The sequence below is a fragment of the Euprymna scolopes genome, chromosome 10, assembly GCF_053919585.1.
Source record: "Euprymna scolopes isolate OS-2025 chromosome 10, ASM5391958v1, whole genome shotgun sequence".
NCBI lineage: Eukaryota > Metazoa > Mollusca > Cephalopoda > Sepiida > Sepiolidae > Euprymna > Euprymna scolopes.
In genome coordinates this window covers 42,280,551-42,294,702 of record NC_136491.1, presented here as the reverse complement: position 1 = coordinate 42,294,702, position 14,152 = coordinate 42,280,551, and the positions used below count along the sequence as shown (strand labels likewise).

Below are 14,152 nucleotides of genomic sequence, written 5' to 3'. Positions count from 1 at the left end.
GTTGCTAATGTTTCAGCCACTCCAACCAAAGTGCCTCCCGTTTATAAATACCTGCAGGATATGGAGCTGATTCATGAAATTGCCATCAATAATGAGTTTGAATTGCAAAAAAATAACTCACCTGAAAAAAGGTTTGTTTATGTACATTTTTTTTTTTTTTTTAAGAGAAAAAAAATTTCTAGAAAGCAATACAATGCAGATGCGTAACAGATAGACACAACCTGAAGCAAATTAAGATATAATGGTGGAATATGCGATGCACATTCACCTGTATCAATACAATATATATACATATATATATATATATATATATATACACACACACACATACATGACAGAAAAGAATAGACGCTAAAATAAATATTTTTCTAAGATAAATATATGCTCATTTATATTTACATATAAAAATAATGCTGAAATAACTTAGAGTATCTCATTAAAATTACATCTAACAACATTGAAACATGCCACGAACTAAAGGAACATTAGACCTATCTGAATTCATGCAAGGACGAAATCGTGGATCAACATGAAGATGGTCTTAGTCAATGCAAAATAGCAGGAAATCTTTCAATACTCCTTTCTACTGTTAATCGTACAATTCACAAGAGGGAACAAAGAGTGCACAAACCTTCATCCAGGTTGCTCCCGGGCTCTCTGAAAGAACCTTGCGTCTTGTGAAAAGAAATGTTGAAGAGGATCATCAATGCGAAGCCTCTGACATTGCAACACAAGCTGGTGACAGTCCCAGAACAGCTGTCCGGTATCTTCACCAGCTAGGCTACTATGGTAGAACTGTAAGAAGGAAACCTTTTTGTTCTGCCAATATCAAGTGCAGAAAAGATTGGGCTCATGAGATGGAGAGACCTATGACCTTCTAGATCAATGCCATTTTCTCTGATGAGTCATGATTTGCATTATTTCCAGATAGTGGAAGGGTATGGGTATAGAGGTTCCCTCAGCAAGAGTTTGACTTAAAAAGACTGCAGCCAACGCTGAAACATGGAGGTTTCTCGGTTATGGTATGGGGTGTAATTTGGAGTGCTAGTTGCTCAGATCTGATGGAGTGTGAAGGAAACATCAATTCTGCTAACTATGTTTCAATATTACATGAAAGACTCTACCAATATTCTCAAGTGGTAAAACAAACCAAGTTAACTCCCTATTTATGGGAGACAGAGCTCCTTGTCACTCTGCTAGGGTGACACAAGATTGGTTTAGCCAAAATGGGATTAATAAACTTCCATGGTCAAGTCAGTCTCAGGATATGAACTCAATTGAAAACCTATGGGGTATATTAGACCAGAACCTTTGCACAATAAAAAGAAGTCATCTTCTAAGCATGAACTTTTAGCATTATTGTGTCAGATATGGCAAGAGATTCCTCAATATATTTGTCAACTGATCAATGCCATGCTTAAAAGGGTTCTAGCATTAAATAACAGCAAAAGGAATGTCAACCAAGTATTAGTTATTAAATTTGTGACTATTTATTTTTGATTTTGTTCTATAAATTATGTTTATTCAAATAAACTGTTTCTTTTCTGTCATATCTGTGTATTTTTTCTTATATTTTCTACTTTCTTTATGCTCTTATTTGTATCAGTATGGTCATATGAAAAAATAAATACATATTGTATTGATAGATGTGAATCTGCATAGTTTATTTTACCATTATGTCTAAATTTGCTTCAGTTTGTCTAGCCATTACATTTAGGCATTATATTGATTTATATAAATTTCCTTTTATATACATACTGGATAATGCTTTAAGCAAACTGCATTAACCTTATATTGTTTTTTTAAATAATGACTGAATTGTGTATTTGCTATCTCTCTCTCAGAAAGGGAGGGGAGTCACTTATAAGGTTACAAAACTATTGAGTAGAAAACCAACAATTAATGAATTCATACAGTTTATTCTTAACATGATTTGCATTAGATCTATTTTTAATCCGGTCAAGCAATTTTAGAAAAACAATATGCTTCTTGTCTAGAATTCCTCCATATTAAAGAACAGAAATAAAGAAAATTGTGTATGATGTACCTACTCATGACAAAACGAAAATATCATATTCTAAAAATCACAAATTGATAAAGTAGTTTATTTTCATAAAGTAAATCATTTTGAACTGATTAATGTGGGAATTCATAGGCATTACAACATATATCTCACAAATCTGAATTGAGTTTTTTTTTTTGTTTTTTTTTAGATTGTTTTCAAAATTGCAGACAAGGCTGTCACTTTTTTTTTTTTTTATAATTTTTATTCACCTCAAACAAGGTATATTGCCACTTAAACATAAGGGACTACAACTTGGAACCATATCCACAAGGACACTATGTGGGGAGTTAAGCAGCAAGATGTATGTTCACATTAAACTTGAACTTCTGCATATCAGTACAGTCAGGGAAGCAGGAGACCGGGAGGGAATTCCAAAGTCTAGTAGTTTGAGGGAAGAAACTATTAAAATAGAAGGCTTTCTGGAATCTAGGGATCTGTACAGTGAAGGGTGAGATTTTGTTGCTTGTCGAGTTAGTTGGGAGTATTTACATTGAGGGAGCACAAGTGCTAGGAGTTCGTCAGAGTACATCCCATTAAAATATTTGTAAAACATACAGAGATGCAACATTTTTGGTGATAGGACAAGGGTTGGAGTTTGGTTAATAATGCTGGCCTTTTTACTCATGAAATTTGATTTTCTTATTTAAAATAAATAAGAGTGAAAGAAAAAAACAGAACAGCAGCTGTCTTATCTGCCATTTTAAAAACGATTAAAAGAACAATAACTCAATAATTCAAAATGGCAAGATTAATGTGGTAATGCCCACGAATTCCCATTAATTGCTTAAAAATGATTTTCTTTGTGAAAATAAAACTACTTGATCAATTAAAAAAAACAAATATATTAATCTATTTAAAAACGATCTAATTGTGTGATAAATTTAGTTTTAGAAATCTATTTCCACCATAAAAAGATATATATTTTAAAAAAGTGTGTCTATATTTAGAAATCTCATTATTTTGAAGATCTCAATCAAATCACTTGTCATTCTTGTCTCTAGTAAAGTAGTTAAACCTAAGGGTTCCAGCTTATTTTTATAATTGAGATCCTATATTCCTTTTTTATTGAGTCACTTTGTATGTCTTCCAAATTTAATATTATATCCAAATGTCTATGCGTAACTACTAGTGCCCATGACTGAGTACAAGATTTTATAGGCGATCTTTAATATTTTAAGCGGGGGTAATACCACCAACTAAATAAACGAAAAAAAAAATCATCTAATAAAATATTTTTTAACATTATTTGGTTTTCTAAAATTTCAAATTAACCTTATAAAAGTATTTTCAAAGATGTGACAAAACTCCTTTTATTTAAAACGATATTTGATTCTTTTAAAGTATTTATCATTCAAACAATTTTATTTCCTTTTGAGACGATAGCTAAAATATGATGAAGATTGAAGTCTATCATTAAAATTTAATCAGAAATGACAATTTTCTGCAACCTTTGTTTTAGTGGAATTATGTATGATTTTTTCGTTTGTAATTCACAAAAGGTGAAAATGTTTTTATTTTCCTTTTTTTCCTTTTTTTTTCCTTTTTTTTTTAAATGACACTGATTTCAGCCAAATTGCTAGTACTCTATGACCTTTGGCTTTTCTTTTTCCTTTTTTCCTCCCCCTCGCTTTATCTTTTCTCTTTTTTTTTTCTTCCTCTCCGCCTCTAGCAGGTGATGTAAAAGACTTGTTTAAACAAAACTTTGGTGCTTGTGCAGTATAGTTCCATTTCAAATAAATACATTTTAGGTAAATAAAAAAAAATTAAAAAAACAGTATTACCTAATTACATGTCATGTCAAATTAGTAAAAATTCTAAAAAAAAATACAAAAAAAGGAGTACAAAAATAATTACAAGTAGAAATAAAATTTATCGAATTATACAGTTTTAATGTATTTGTCAATGTTGAAGCGTTCTTAAAATCTTGGGGAGGTAACTCTAGTCTATGATTTTAATAAATTAAAATCTGCCATTTCAAAATAGAAAATGGAAAACTGCTAATATCTGTTTTGTAAAAAATAGTTCTAGCAGATCTTCTATTTCATTTTTTTTTTTTTTTTTTAATTTTTGAAATTTTTATTAAGTTCAACATGACATGCATGTAAAATGCATTGTTTTAAATCGTATTATAACTGCACAAGCACTAAAATGTCTTGTCTCCTTTCCCCACATGGTACTGGATATGACCTTAAACTATATCCAGTGGTGAGGCCCCAGCTTGCAGGCTTTGAGGAGTGTGGGGCCACCCTTTAATTACCATTGCTCCCAGGTCCACTCTGACCCGGAGTGGTAGTACCTGTTAGGGTCCCAACTATGGGTTAAATAGAAACCGACTTGAAAGCGACAAATATATTCTATTAAAAAAATTTTTCTTCAAAATCTTTGGATTCGGCATTAAATAACCCGAAACGGTTGATATGCCGTAAAACAAAAACAATCAACCTTTGCCCACATACAGTTTTTCTCTTGCGTAGGAAATTTTTTTCTTTTGTTGCTTATTTCTTTGATCAAAAAAATATTTTTAATGTTTTCAAATTTTACTACGCACAAAATATCTTTGGACATTCTTTTTATACAAAAAACTAATTTTCATAGAATTTAACAAAATTAAAAGCAAAAATGAAATTAGTTGATAGTTTTAATGAAAACAAGCACTGTAGATAAACATCTTCGTTAAGTCACTTTCTTGCCTCCAAAAAAAAAAAAAAAAAAAATGAGATTCTACTTTTCTTTTTATTTTATAGAAACACCCTGAAAAGCTTGGTGGAAAATAAGAAAAAGCAATTTTAGAATTTAAAACAAGACATCAATTTCACACATGTATTTAACATAAAATAATCCTTCATGTACAGATTATTCTAATATTTTAGGGCAGTTAACAATTTTTTTTATGGGAGATAAATTCTGTGAAAATTTGATCATCTTACATTAAATTTCATGCAGTGAATGTGGGGCATTCCCTTCCCCAGTTGGGAAATTCTAGTATGTAATTTAATATAGATCAACTTTGAATTTGGCAGCATATATTCCAAAAGCTTCTACCATATCCCTTGCTATAGCCCCACCCCTCCCTTGTGATTAATTTCTTTGGGTTTTTTTTTTTCTTGTTCCTCTTTCTTTGATTTAATTTTTGTTCAATATTTTCTTTTTATTTTATCCAGTCTCAAAAAAAGAGTTCATGATATGGTTCACAAGGCTTTCTGGGATCACGTTGAAAATAAATTGAATGCCAATCCTCCTGACTATGTTCCTGCCATTCAACTTATAGAAGATATTAAAAAGGTGCTCTTTGTTTACATCATATTTGCTTGGTGATGGGAGGAGGAACGTCAAGTAAATTATCCTAAGATTAATAAAAGTGTATGACTGTGTGCATGTTTCTTGCTTCTGTGATTTTCATATACACTTAAAGCAAAAAATGTAACTCAAAATCTTATTTCAAATAATATTTTAATTACAAAATTTAATCCATCAGAATGCATTTCAAGTCAACCACTTTAATCTTTTAATATTTGAAAAAATACAGGCAAATCTTTTATGATGTATGTATCCATCATGGAACAAAGATGTCATATTCCAAAAATCACATGAATTGATCAATAGTTTTGTTTTGCTTTTTTGGTCCCCCAACAAAGTGTTTTTTTTGGTCCCCCAACAAACCTGTAAACTCATCCTTGTCCATTCGCACTTTTCTCAATAACTATGCCTTGAAATTTTTTGAAATTTTGCAGAAACATTAAACATGATATGAATAAAAAAGTAACAGAACAGATTTTCCAGGAAAACTGTGGTTGCTCCCCTAGAGGTGCCTTTCTGGTTAAAATGGCTAAAATTTACACTTTTGTGCTTATTAAAAAAAATTGATGCCTTGGATTTTTATAAAACTTTCTAAAAAGTTTTAACTAACTGATTTCTATATAATTTTGTTTGCCTATACTTCGCCATAACTCTTGGGTGTACCCCAGGGGCTCTTTTAAGGCTAATAAAAACACTCCATTTTTTGGAGTATTTTACCATATTTGTCCAAAATTTTCTGTGTATATCTATTTAACAGTTTTGCATGATGCTAAACTCGTTGGGGGGGGGGATGATGGACTTAGTCATTTCTTTTTTTGCATCGTGCATATGTTAAGGCCTAAAACTGCACCGTTTGTTCATTTTCATCAAGATTTAACGTCTCCTGAGGACTTTTGGAGCCGGGTGGGGTGGCGGGCAAATGCTGAACTTAGTCATTTATTTTATGCCTCATTCACTGTGCACTCATGGGGAACGATGCATGCTTCACTTGTTTTTTTTTTTTGTTTTTTTTTAACTAAAAAACAAAATTTTATGAAAAGAAAGCCGAGAGCCACCTTGCAGTTTTAGAATGGATTAAAATTCAAGAACGACAACTCAATTTTGCTACCAAGATTATGTATGTGTGTGTGTATGTGTATATATATATATATATATATATATATAATTATTTTTAATACCTACAGACACTAGTGTTTGATTCTTCTGGAATGATCAGTGCAGGAAGTTATGATTGCCACTGGTTGTGAGATTCGAACCTTGCAATTGAGCCAGAGCCATCACTGTCTCCATTAGCAAGGAAAAAACCACAGGGCCACCATTAACCACAATGAAATTCATATGAAATTAAACATTTATAAAGACATAAACATTATACAAGAACAGTCTACAGTTACCAAGCAACTAAGTTGTTGCGATCTTGCATGCAGGCCAAATGATCAACTTTTTCATTTCAATAGACAATACTTAACTGTTAAGAAACTTATTGAAAGGGAAATTTTCTTAATTATAAATGTACTTGATCAATTTATGTGATTTTTGGGATGTGACATCTTCATTCCATGACGAGTACATACATCATAAAGATTTTTCTACATTTTTTTTAATCAAATGAAATTCTAAATAAGGACCAAAAAACTTACTTTGTTACAATTTGAATTTAGCAAATAATTTTAAAGCATTTAAACTGTAAAATATTGTTTCATTTTAAACTTCTTAGCGACTCTTCATGCATTAAAACATTGAAAGATTACGAAGCTATTTACATCCAATAATTTTGGAAATGGAGATTTAACAAAATTAATTTTATAATAATTTTGTTTAATTTAATTACTAAACGGTACCATAATATTTAAAGTTAACTCAAAATTCTAAGTGACAGCGGGTAGGTATGGCTAGCATGTGTGTGTATGCATATATATATATATATATATATATACGTTTGAACTATGTGTATTTAAGCAGCATTTTTTCATTTAAGCAAGCATTGTTTAAAACAACAGAAAGCTTCTGCTTAATTATTACAATTTTTTTTTTTTTAGGTTTCTCTTATGATCTCCATGTTAAAATCAAAAAATACTCAAAGCTCTCGACATCAAAACTCAATAAGCTAGAATTAATAATATTGTCTATGAAACCAGTACTCTATTATAAAACTAGAATCGTCTTGCTTTGGCATTAAAATCGTGTATCTCGTCTACAGCTTCTGGTTTGAAAAATTCTGTGCATGCGTGATTAAATAAAAACAAAGCATGAAAGCAACTTCTTTTGTTAATTGACAATTTTGCACGTTTAAAATATGCAAATAAAAATCCCTTCTGCTTTTTTTTCATTGGCATTTTACGAATTTTATTTGTATTTTTCATTGCAAGTTGGTATCGTTTTCAAACAATTTTTATTTTAAAGAAACAATTCGAATCCAATTAGAGATTCTTCAGGAAATGCCACAAGTTTTTAGCATGATTCTTTAATCAAAAAAATTTAAAAAAAACTTTTTTTTTAACAGTTTGAAACTTTAATTCATTTTTTAATTTGAGGCACTAAAACCAATACAAAACATTTAACATTACAAAAACATTAAAAACAAAAAAGAAACTTGATAATGAATTCTCTGGACAAGTATGCAATGCAAATTACACAGTGAAATGTAATATTTATTAAAAGTGCTCTAGTGGACCAACTAAAGATTTGCCTTTTAAAGGTTGATTTTTAAAGGTATTCCATTTTTACCTAATGTTATAAACTTTGTTTCATTAAAAAGTCATCAAATTTGTTTAATAAATAATAAATGTTTTGCATTAGTTTCAGTGTCCCAAATTTTCATATGAAAAAATGAATTAAAAAGGGTTTAAACTAAAATGTATGCCTACAGAATCTAAAATTTAAATAATTTAAAATAAAGTAAAAAAATAAAAAGATAAAATGTTTGCGTGGAGAACCATTCAAATATCAGCTTTTTCTTTGTTTGTTTCTTTTAAATAAAGATTAAAATGATTTTGAATATAACTAAATGAAAAATGTTTAAACTGTTATAAATGAAAGAAAAACTAAATAAGTAAATGAAAAAAATAATAACGTTTTTTTTTAATTGAAGAATCGTACTAAAAACTTTTGAACTTGTTTAATAAATATTACATTTCATGTTATAATTTGCATCGCATATTTTTCCAGAGAATTTATTATCAAACCCAAATATCAGCTTTTTTTTTTTCTTTTAAATAAAAATTAAAGTAAGTTTTTTTTCACTGGAACTAATACGAAAAACAAATATACAAAATAGGGAGCTGAAGTGGCCCAAAAGTGGGTGCTCACCATACGCTAATGTTTTAGTAAAATAGTTATCTCTCTCAGATCACTGATGACATATCAAACAGTACCGGCAAAAGTTATAACCATTTACTTGTAATAAGTGCTTTCGTTAAGAGCTGCACTTTGTTTACAAAGCCACTTAGCAGAAGTGACGTCGGACAAATTTTAAGGTTCGGATGACCAACACTATATGTAATGTAGCTTTTTTTTTCTCTTTTTTTTTTCTCTTTTTTTTTCTCTTTTTTTTCTCTTTTTTTTTTTTTTTTTTTTTTTTAGCAAATATAAAAATAGGTTTGATAAATTTTTATTTTATTTCCACCTTAACATTTTATTTTAAAATGACAGCGTTTTATAAGTTTCCGGGTATACTGAAAATGAATATCACATTTAAATTTTCCGCAAATAAGTAGTTTTCCAGATATTAAGCAATATAATATAATGTTAAGTGGTGGCCATTGTTATACGCTCAAGCGCACATATTTTTGGCATAATTAATATACTCACTATTCCATAGCTAGCCATAACATATACTGACTCAACGGGTCATGGGTAGTCTAGTAATATTTTAAAAGTCTTAGCATAATATAATGTTATCCTGTGACACTAATTCTGGAATCACAGAACTAATTCTGGAATTACCGAATTTATGTTAACATCTCTCTTGAACAGTCTGAAGATGTTCTGGCATCTATCTACAAACGCTCGTTTCACAACTACTTGTGAAATTTTCTTTTCTTTCCAATTTTTTTTTCATTTGCTTTTTCACTTGATGATTCAACAAAGAATTGAAAACGTTCATGATACATAACTTACATTATTCTTTTCATTTTTAACACAAAAAGGATTATAAAAAATTGAAAAAGTAAAAAAGATAGAATATGGCAGAAGCTTTCTGTTATTTTTAAGTGTTTGCTTATATATATATACACACACACACACCAACTGTTCGATTATCGTGTTTGACAAATTTCTTTTTTTTTACCCCCTTCCTCCCTCTATAGATAGTTCGCTTACATTCACTGTTTCCCTCTGTCTAATGATCACCTGGTAACTTCTCCCCACCCCCCTTACACTGACAAACTTGATTACACCTAATTTTGTTCTTTCTTAATTTTCTTCTCTCTTTCCTTTTTTTTTTTTCTTTTTTGCCTTCACTTTTAATGTCTCTAGTATTATGTCATATAACCCCCTCCCTCTAAATTTTAATGCTTTATTTTTTAACAAATAGTTTCCTTATTATTCAATTGAGAACTAGTTTTCCCCTTTGGAAGACAAACTTTTTTTTTTTTTTTTAAGTCGTGTAATCAGGACTTGTGGTTTTAACCAATTATCTATCCAAAACATTAGCATGTCCAGTGTCTTGACCATGTAAATTTGTCTATATTATATATATATATATATATATATATATATATATAAGTTAGGCTATTTTTCATAGTGACATTAAAACCTTAATTTTATGTACAAATTCAGCTTAATCAGACTATAACTTGCATGTTGATTTTCCAAATTGTATATGATTAATTTACTATTGGTCATTATTGTTGTTTAAGTCAATTGCTGTTGTAATTTATTATTACAGTTCTATTTACAATTTTTTTTTTTTTTTATTCATGGATAAAAAATGAGCATTTTGGATGAAAAAAGTCAGAAAATCTCTTTTCACCTAAATTTAATTTTGGGGAAGGCCATCTGATTTGACATTGTAAACTAACTGTCCCTCAACACAAAAAAATAAAAAAACATGCACACATGTACTCTGCAAACAAATAATACCCTCACAAAATCCTAGGCAATAATACACAGTAGATACAGGTGGTTATATAAGACAAAGGTCAAAGATTACATAGCCCAAAATGTTGTGAAAATGACAATTGAGAATAGTAGTCTGAATTATTCAAGTAATACAAACCATATTTTATTTTATTTTAAATTATTCAAAACTTGTGACGTTTTTTTTTTCTTTTTTCTATTTCTTTTTCTCAGATGATTCTTGAATTATTAATGCCATGGCAAAACCAACTGAAGAACCAGATTTCTGAAGTTCTTGATATTGAATTAATTAAGCAAAAAATTGAGCATGGAGTGTTTGACATAAGTTATTATGGAGATTATATTATCACGTTAATGGAAAAAATTTGTGCCCCAGTCAGAGATGAAGACGTAGCAAAACTCCGGCATCAAAAAGAAGTTGTACCTTTGTTTAAGTAAGTAACAGACATTAACTCATTAAATGTTTTTTTTAAACAAAAGTTTTCCTTTGATAATTCAACAGGTAAAGGATATGTTTGCTTTAATATATTTATTGTAATCTATCAATTACATTTACCGCTGTCATAAGAGTGAAAAATATTGCATTAATGATCCCTGTAGGAATATAAAGTACTTGGAAAACCATGAATTTCAAAACATTAGATATTTTAATTGCTATTTCCTGAGTGGAAATATTTTTGCATGTCCATTATATATTAGATAGATTATAGTAGAGTTTGTGATTGTTAGGAGCTCAACATGGCTGAGGAAGCTTCATTAAAATTTTAGCACAAGTTAATTGTTCATTAAAATTTTAGCACGAGTTAATTGTTCATTAAAATTTTTAGCGCGAGTTAATTGTTCATTAAAATTTTTAGCGCGAGTTAATTGTTCATTAAAATTTTTAGCGCGAGTTAATTGTTCATTAAAATATTTAGCGCGAGTTAATTGTTCAATAAAATATTTAGCGCGAGTTAATTGTTCATTAAAATATTTAGCGCGAGTTAATTGTTCAATAAAATATTTAGCGCGAGTTAATTGTTCAATAAAATATTTAGCGCGAGTTAATTGTTCAATAAAATATTTAGCGCGAGTTAATTGTTCAATAAAATATTTAGCGCGAGTTAATTGTTCAATAAAATATTTAGCGCGAGTTAATTGTTCAATAAAATATTTAGCGCGAGTTAATTGTTCAATAAAATATTTAGCGCGAGTTAATTGTTCAATAAAATATTTAGCGCGAGTTAATTGTTCAATAAAATATTTAGCGCGAGTTAATTGTTCAATAAAATATTTAGCGCGAGTTAATTGTTCAATAAAATATTTAGCGCGAGTTAATTGTTCAATAAAATATTTAGCGCAAGTTAATTGTTCAATAAAATATTTAACGCTAGTTAATTGCTCATTAAAATGTTTAGTGTGAGTTAATTGCTCATTAAAATGTTTAGTGTGAGTTAATTGCTCATTAAAATGTTTAGTGCAAGTTAATTGCTCATTAAAATGTTTAGTGCGAGTTAATTGCTCATTAAAATATTTAGTGCGAGTTAATTGCTCATTAAAATGTTTAGTGCGAGTTAATTGCTCATTAAAATGTTTAGTGCGAGTTAATTGCTCATTAAAATGTTTAGTGCGAGTTAATTGCTCATTAAAATGTTTAGTGCGAGTTAATTGCTCATTAAAATGTTTAGTGCGAGTTAATTGCTCATTAAAATGTTTAGTGCGAGTTAATTGCTCATTAAAATGTTTAGTGCGAGTTAATTGTTCATTATACCATCTAGTAATGTTTCACAGGCAGACAAATACACTTGGCATCATGCTGTACATTGATACTTGTCCAATGATGTTGATTATTGTAATAGTCATCTGACTCTTTCATTCCACCATCTTTGATTTAAGCAGCATCACTGTTGATCTTAAATCAAACTGCTCTCAAATAATGAGCAGCATTTATTCTAATGGTTATATCATCTACATTATATTTCTCTTTGTCCCATTTTTTTCTCATGACCTACTGTGTCAATCCAGCTGAAATTTTGTATGAACCGTTGTTAAAGTGCAGTGAACTAAGTATTATGGTATCCGTTCGATACAGTTATAGATTAACTGGGATTAGTCACCACAATACTACATTTACTCTAGAAGTTTTCTCAGAAACTATTGAACCGATATGGCTGAAATTTCATATGGACCTTATTGTGATAAGGTGTACTGAATTAAGTATTATGGTATCTGTCCAATACACAGTTGGGGATTAATATTTAATGCAAAATTGAGCACAAATTTAACTATAATCCATATTGTACTCATTCTAATTCAACTGGCTATAACTTGCCCAAACGGGCTAAAAATTTACACAGACTTAACTGCTAATCTTGAAAATCTATAATATCATAGTTTTTAAGAAAACTATAGCAGTGAACCATCGTTGTTATAAATACCTCAGTGAATGGGGGGGGGGGCTCCTAACAATCTAGATACCCAACATCAGCATATGCATCAGTCTCCTTCAAATTCCAAGAAAATAAGACGGAAGTGGAATTTTTTCGAAGTCAAGTTTTCTCCCCACTCAAATGTGGCATTAAAAGGGCAACAACTCTTCCTCCTTCTCCTAAATTACAGTTTTTAACAGTAACAGAAATATTTTCACCAGAAATGAAAATATATTACAATATTCTTTTTATCTCTGTTTTTGACTTGACTCTTTTTCAGGAGTATAATGGAAACGTTAGAACTGATGACGATGGACATGGCCAACTTTACTATCAACCAAGCACGGCCATACATGCAGCAACATTACACATCTTTAGAGAAGAACAACTTCAAGAAATATGTCGAATACACCAGAGGTAATAAAACTTCTTTTCAAATGAATATTGTATCTGTGTCCATATAAAATTGACTATTTCAAATAATCAAGTTTGGTTTGACTGTTTTATGGCAGATCAACACTTTTTGGGTTATTTAATATTGAAGCACATATTAATAACTTTGATCCAAATGCTCAAGTTCATGCATTTGGAGATTTTAATGTCCACCACAAAGATTGGCTTGGTTCCTGGATTTGCACAGACCCAGTGTCTAACAGCATACATATTGTTTTTCAATTGCACATTCCCTTTCACAAAACATCACTTTTCCGACTGGCCTTCAAGATAATGATGTAATGAAAAGCAAGCCAACAGAGGTTAAACAGGCTTTTTAGTGCAGACAGGATCAAACTAAATCAAACTGGTTGACTCGGGCTTAAAACTGAAACAACCTTGACAAGGACGAGTGTTGAGTGCAAAATGACATGTCTGTGACGTGATCCATATCCCTCCTCTTCCTCTAAAATATATAGAAATGTACATGATACATTTTTCGTCAGTCAGTTAGTCCACTTCGAGTTTAGAGTTAGCAGTTCAAGTCCGACAGACACAGTCGTCAAAAGATGAAGACTTATCACAGAAACAGCGAGAGGTAGAGATGTATGGAAGATGAACCAATAGAGAAATTCCCACCCTTCTTCTAAGGATAAGCAGAACAGGGACACATAAAATGAATAAAGTTTCAATTGTCCAGAGCTTTTTTTTCAGAAAAGCCAACACAGCAAGAGATGTGAAGAAGATATAAAAAAAAAAAAAGATACTTCTGCTTTTATTTTCTAAAGCCTCCCAAAAGGGCTGATATGCCATAAATATGAAAATGGACTCGATGTAAGCAGACCCCCCCCAAAAAAAAATTCTTCCGACA

General features: G+C 30.2%; 1 protein-coding gene across 2 annotated transcripts in view; it reads left to right on the top strand.

Annotated features, from left to right (window-relative positions):
* Positions 1-14,152, top strand: part of LOC145285944 (T-complex protein 11-like protein 1) — a 70,574-nt gene that overhangs the window by 41,775 nt on the left and 14,647 nt on the right. For both annotated transcript variants that reach the window (XM_080134451.1, XM_080134452.1), the window contains exons 3-6: positions 17-131; positions 5,227-5,347; positions 10,655-10,875; positions 13,130-13,266. In XM_080134451.1, the coding sequence (XP_079990577.1) occupies positions 17-131; positions 5,227-5,347; positions 10,655-10,875; positions 13,130-13,266 (594 nt within the window). The remainder of the gene's footprint in view (positions 1-16; positions 132-5,226; positions 5,348-10,654; positions 10,876-13,129; positions 13,267-14,152) is intronic.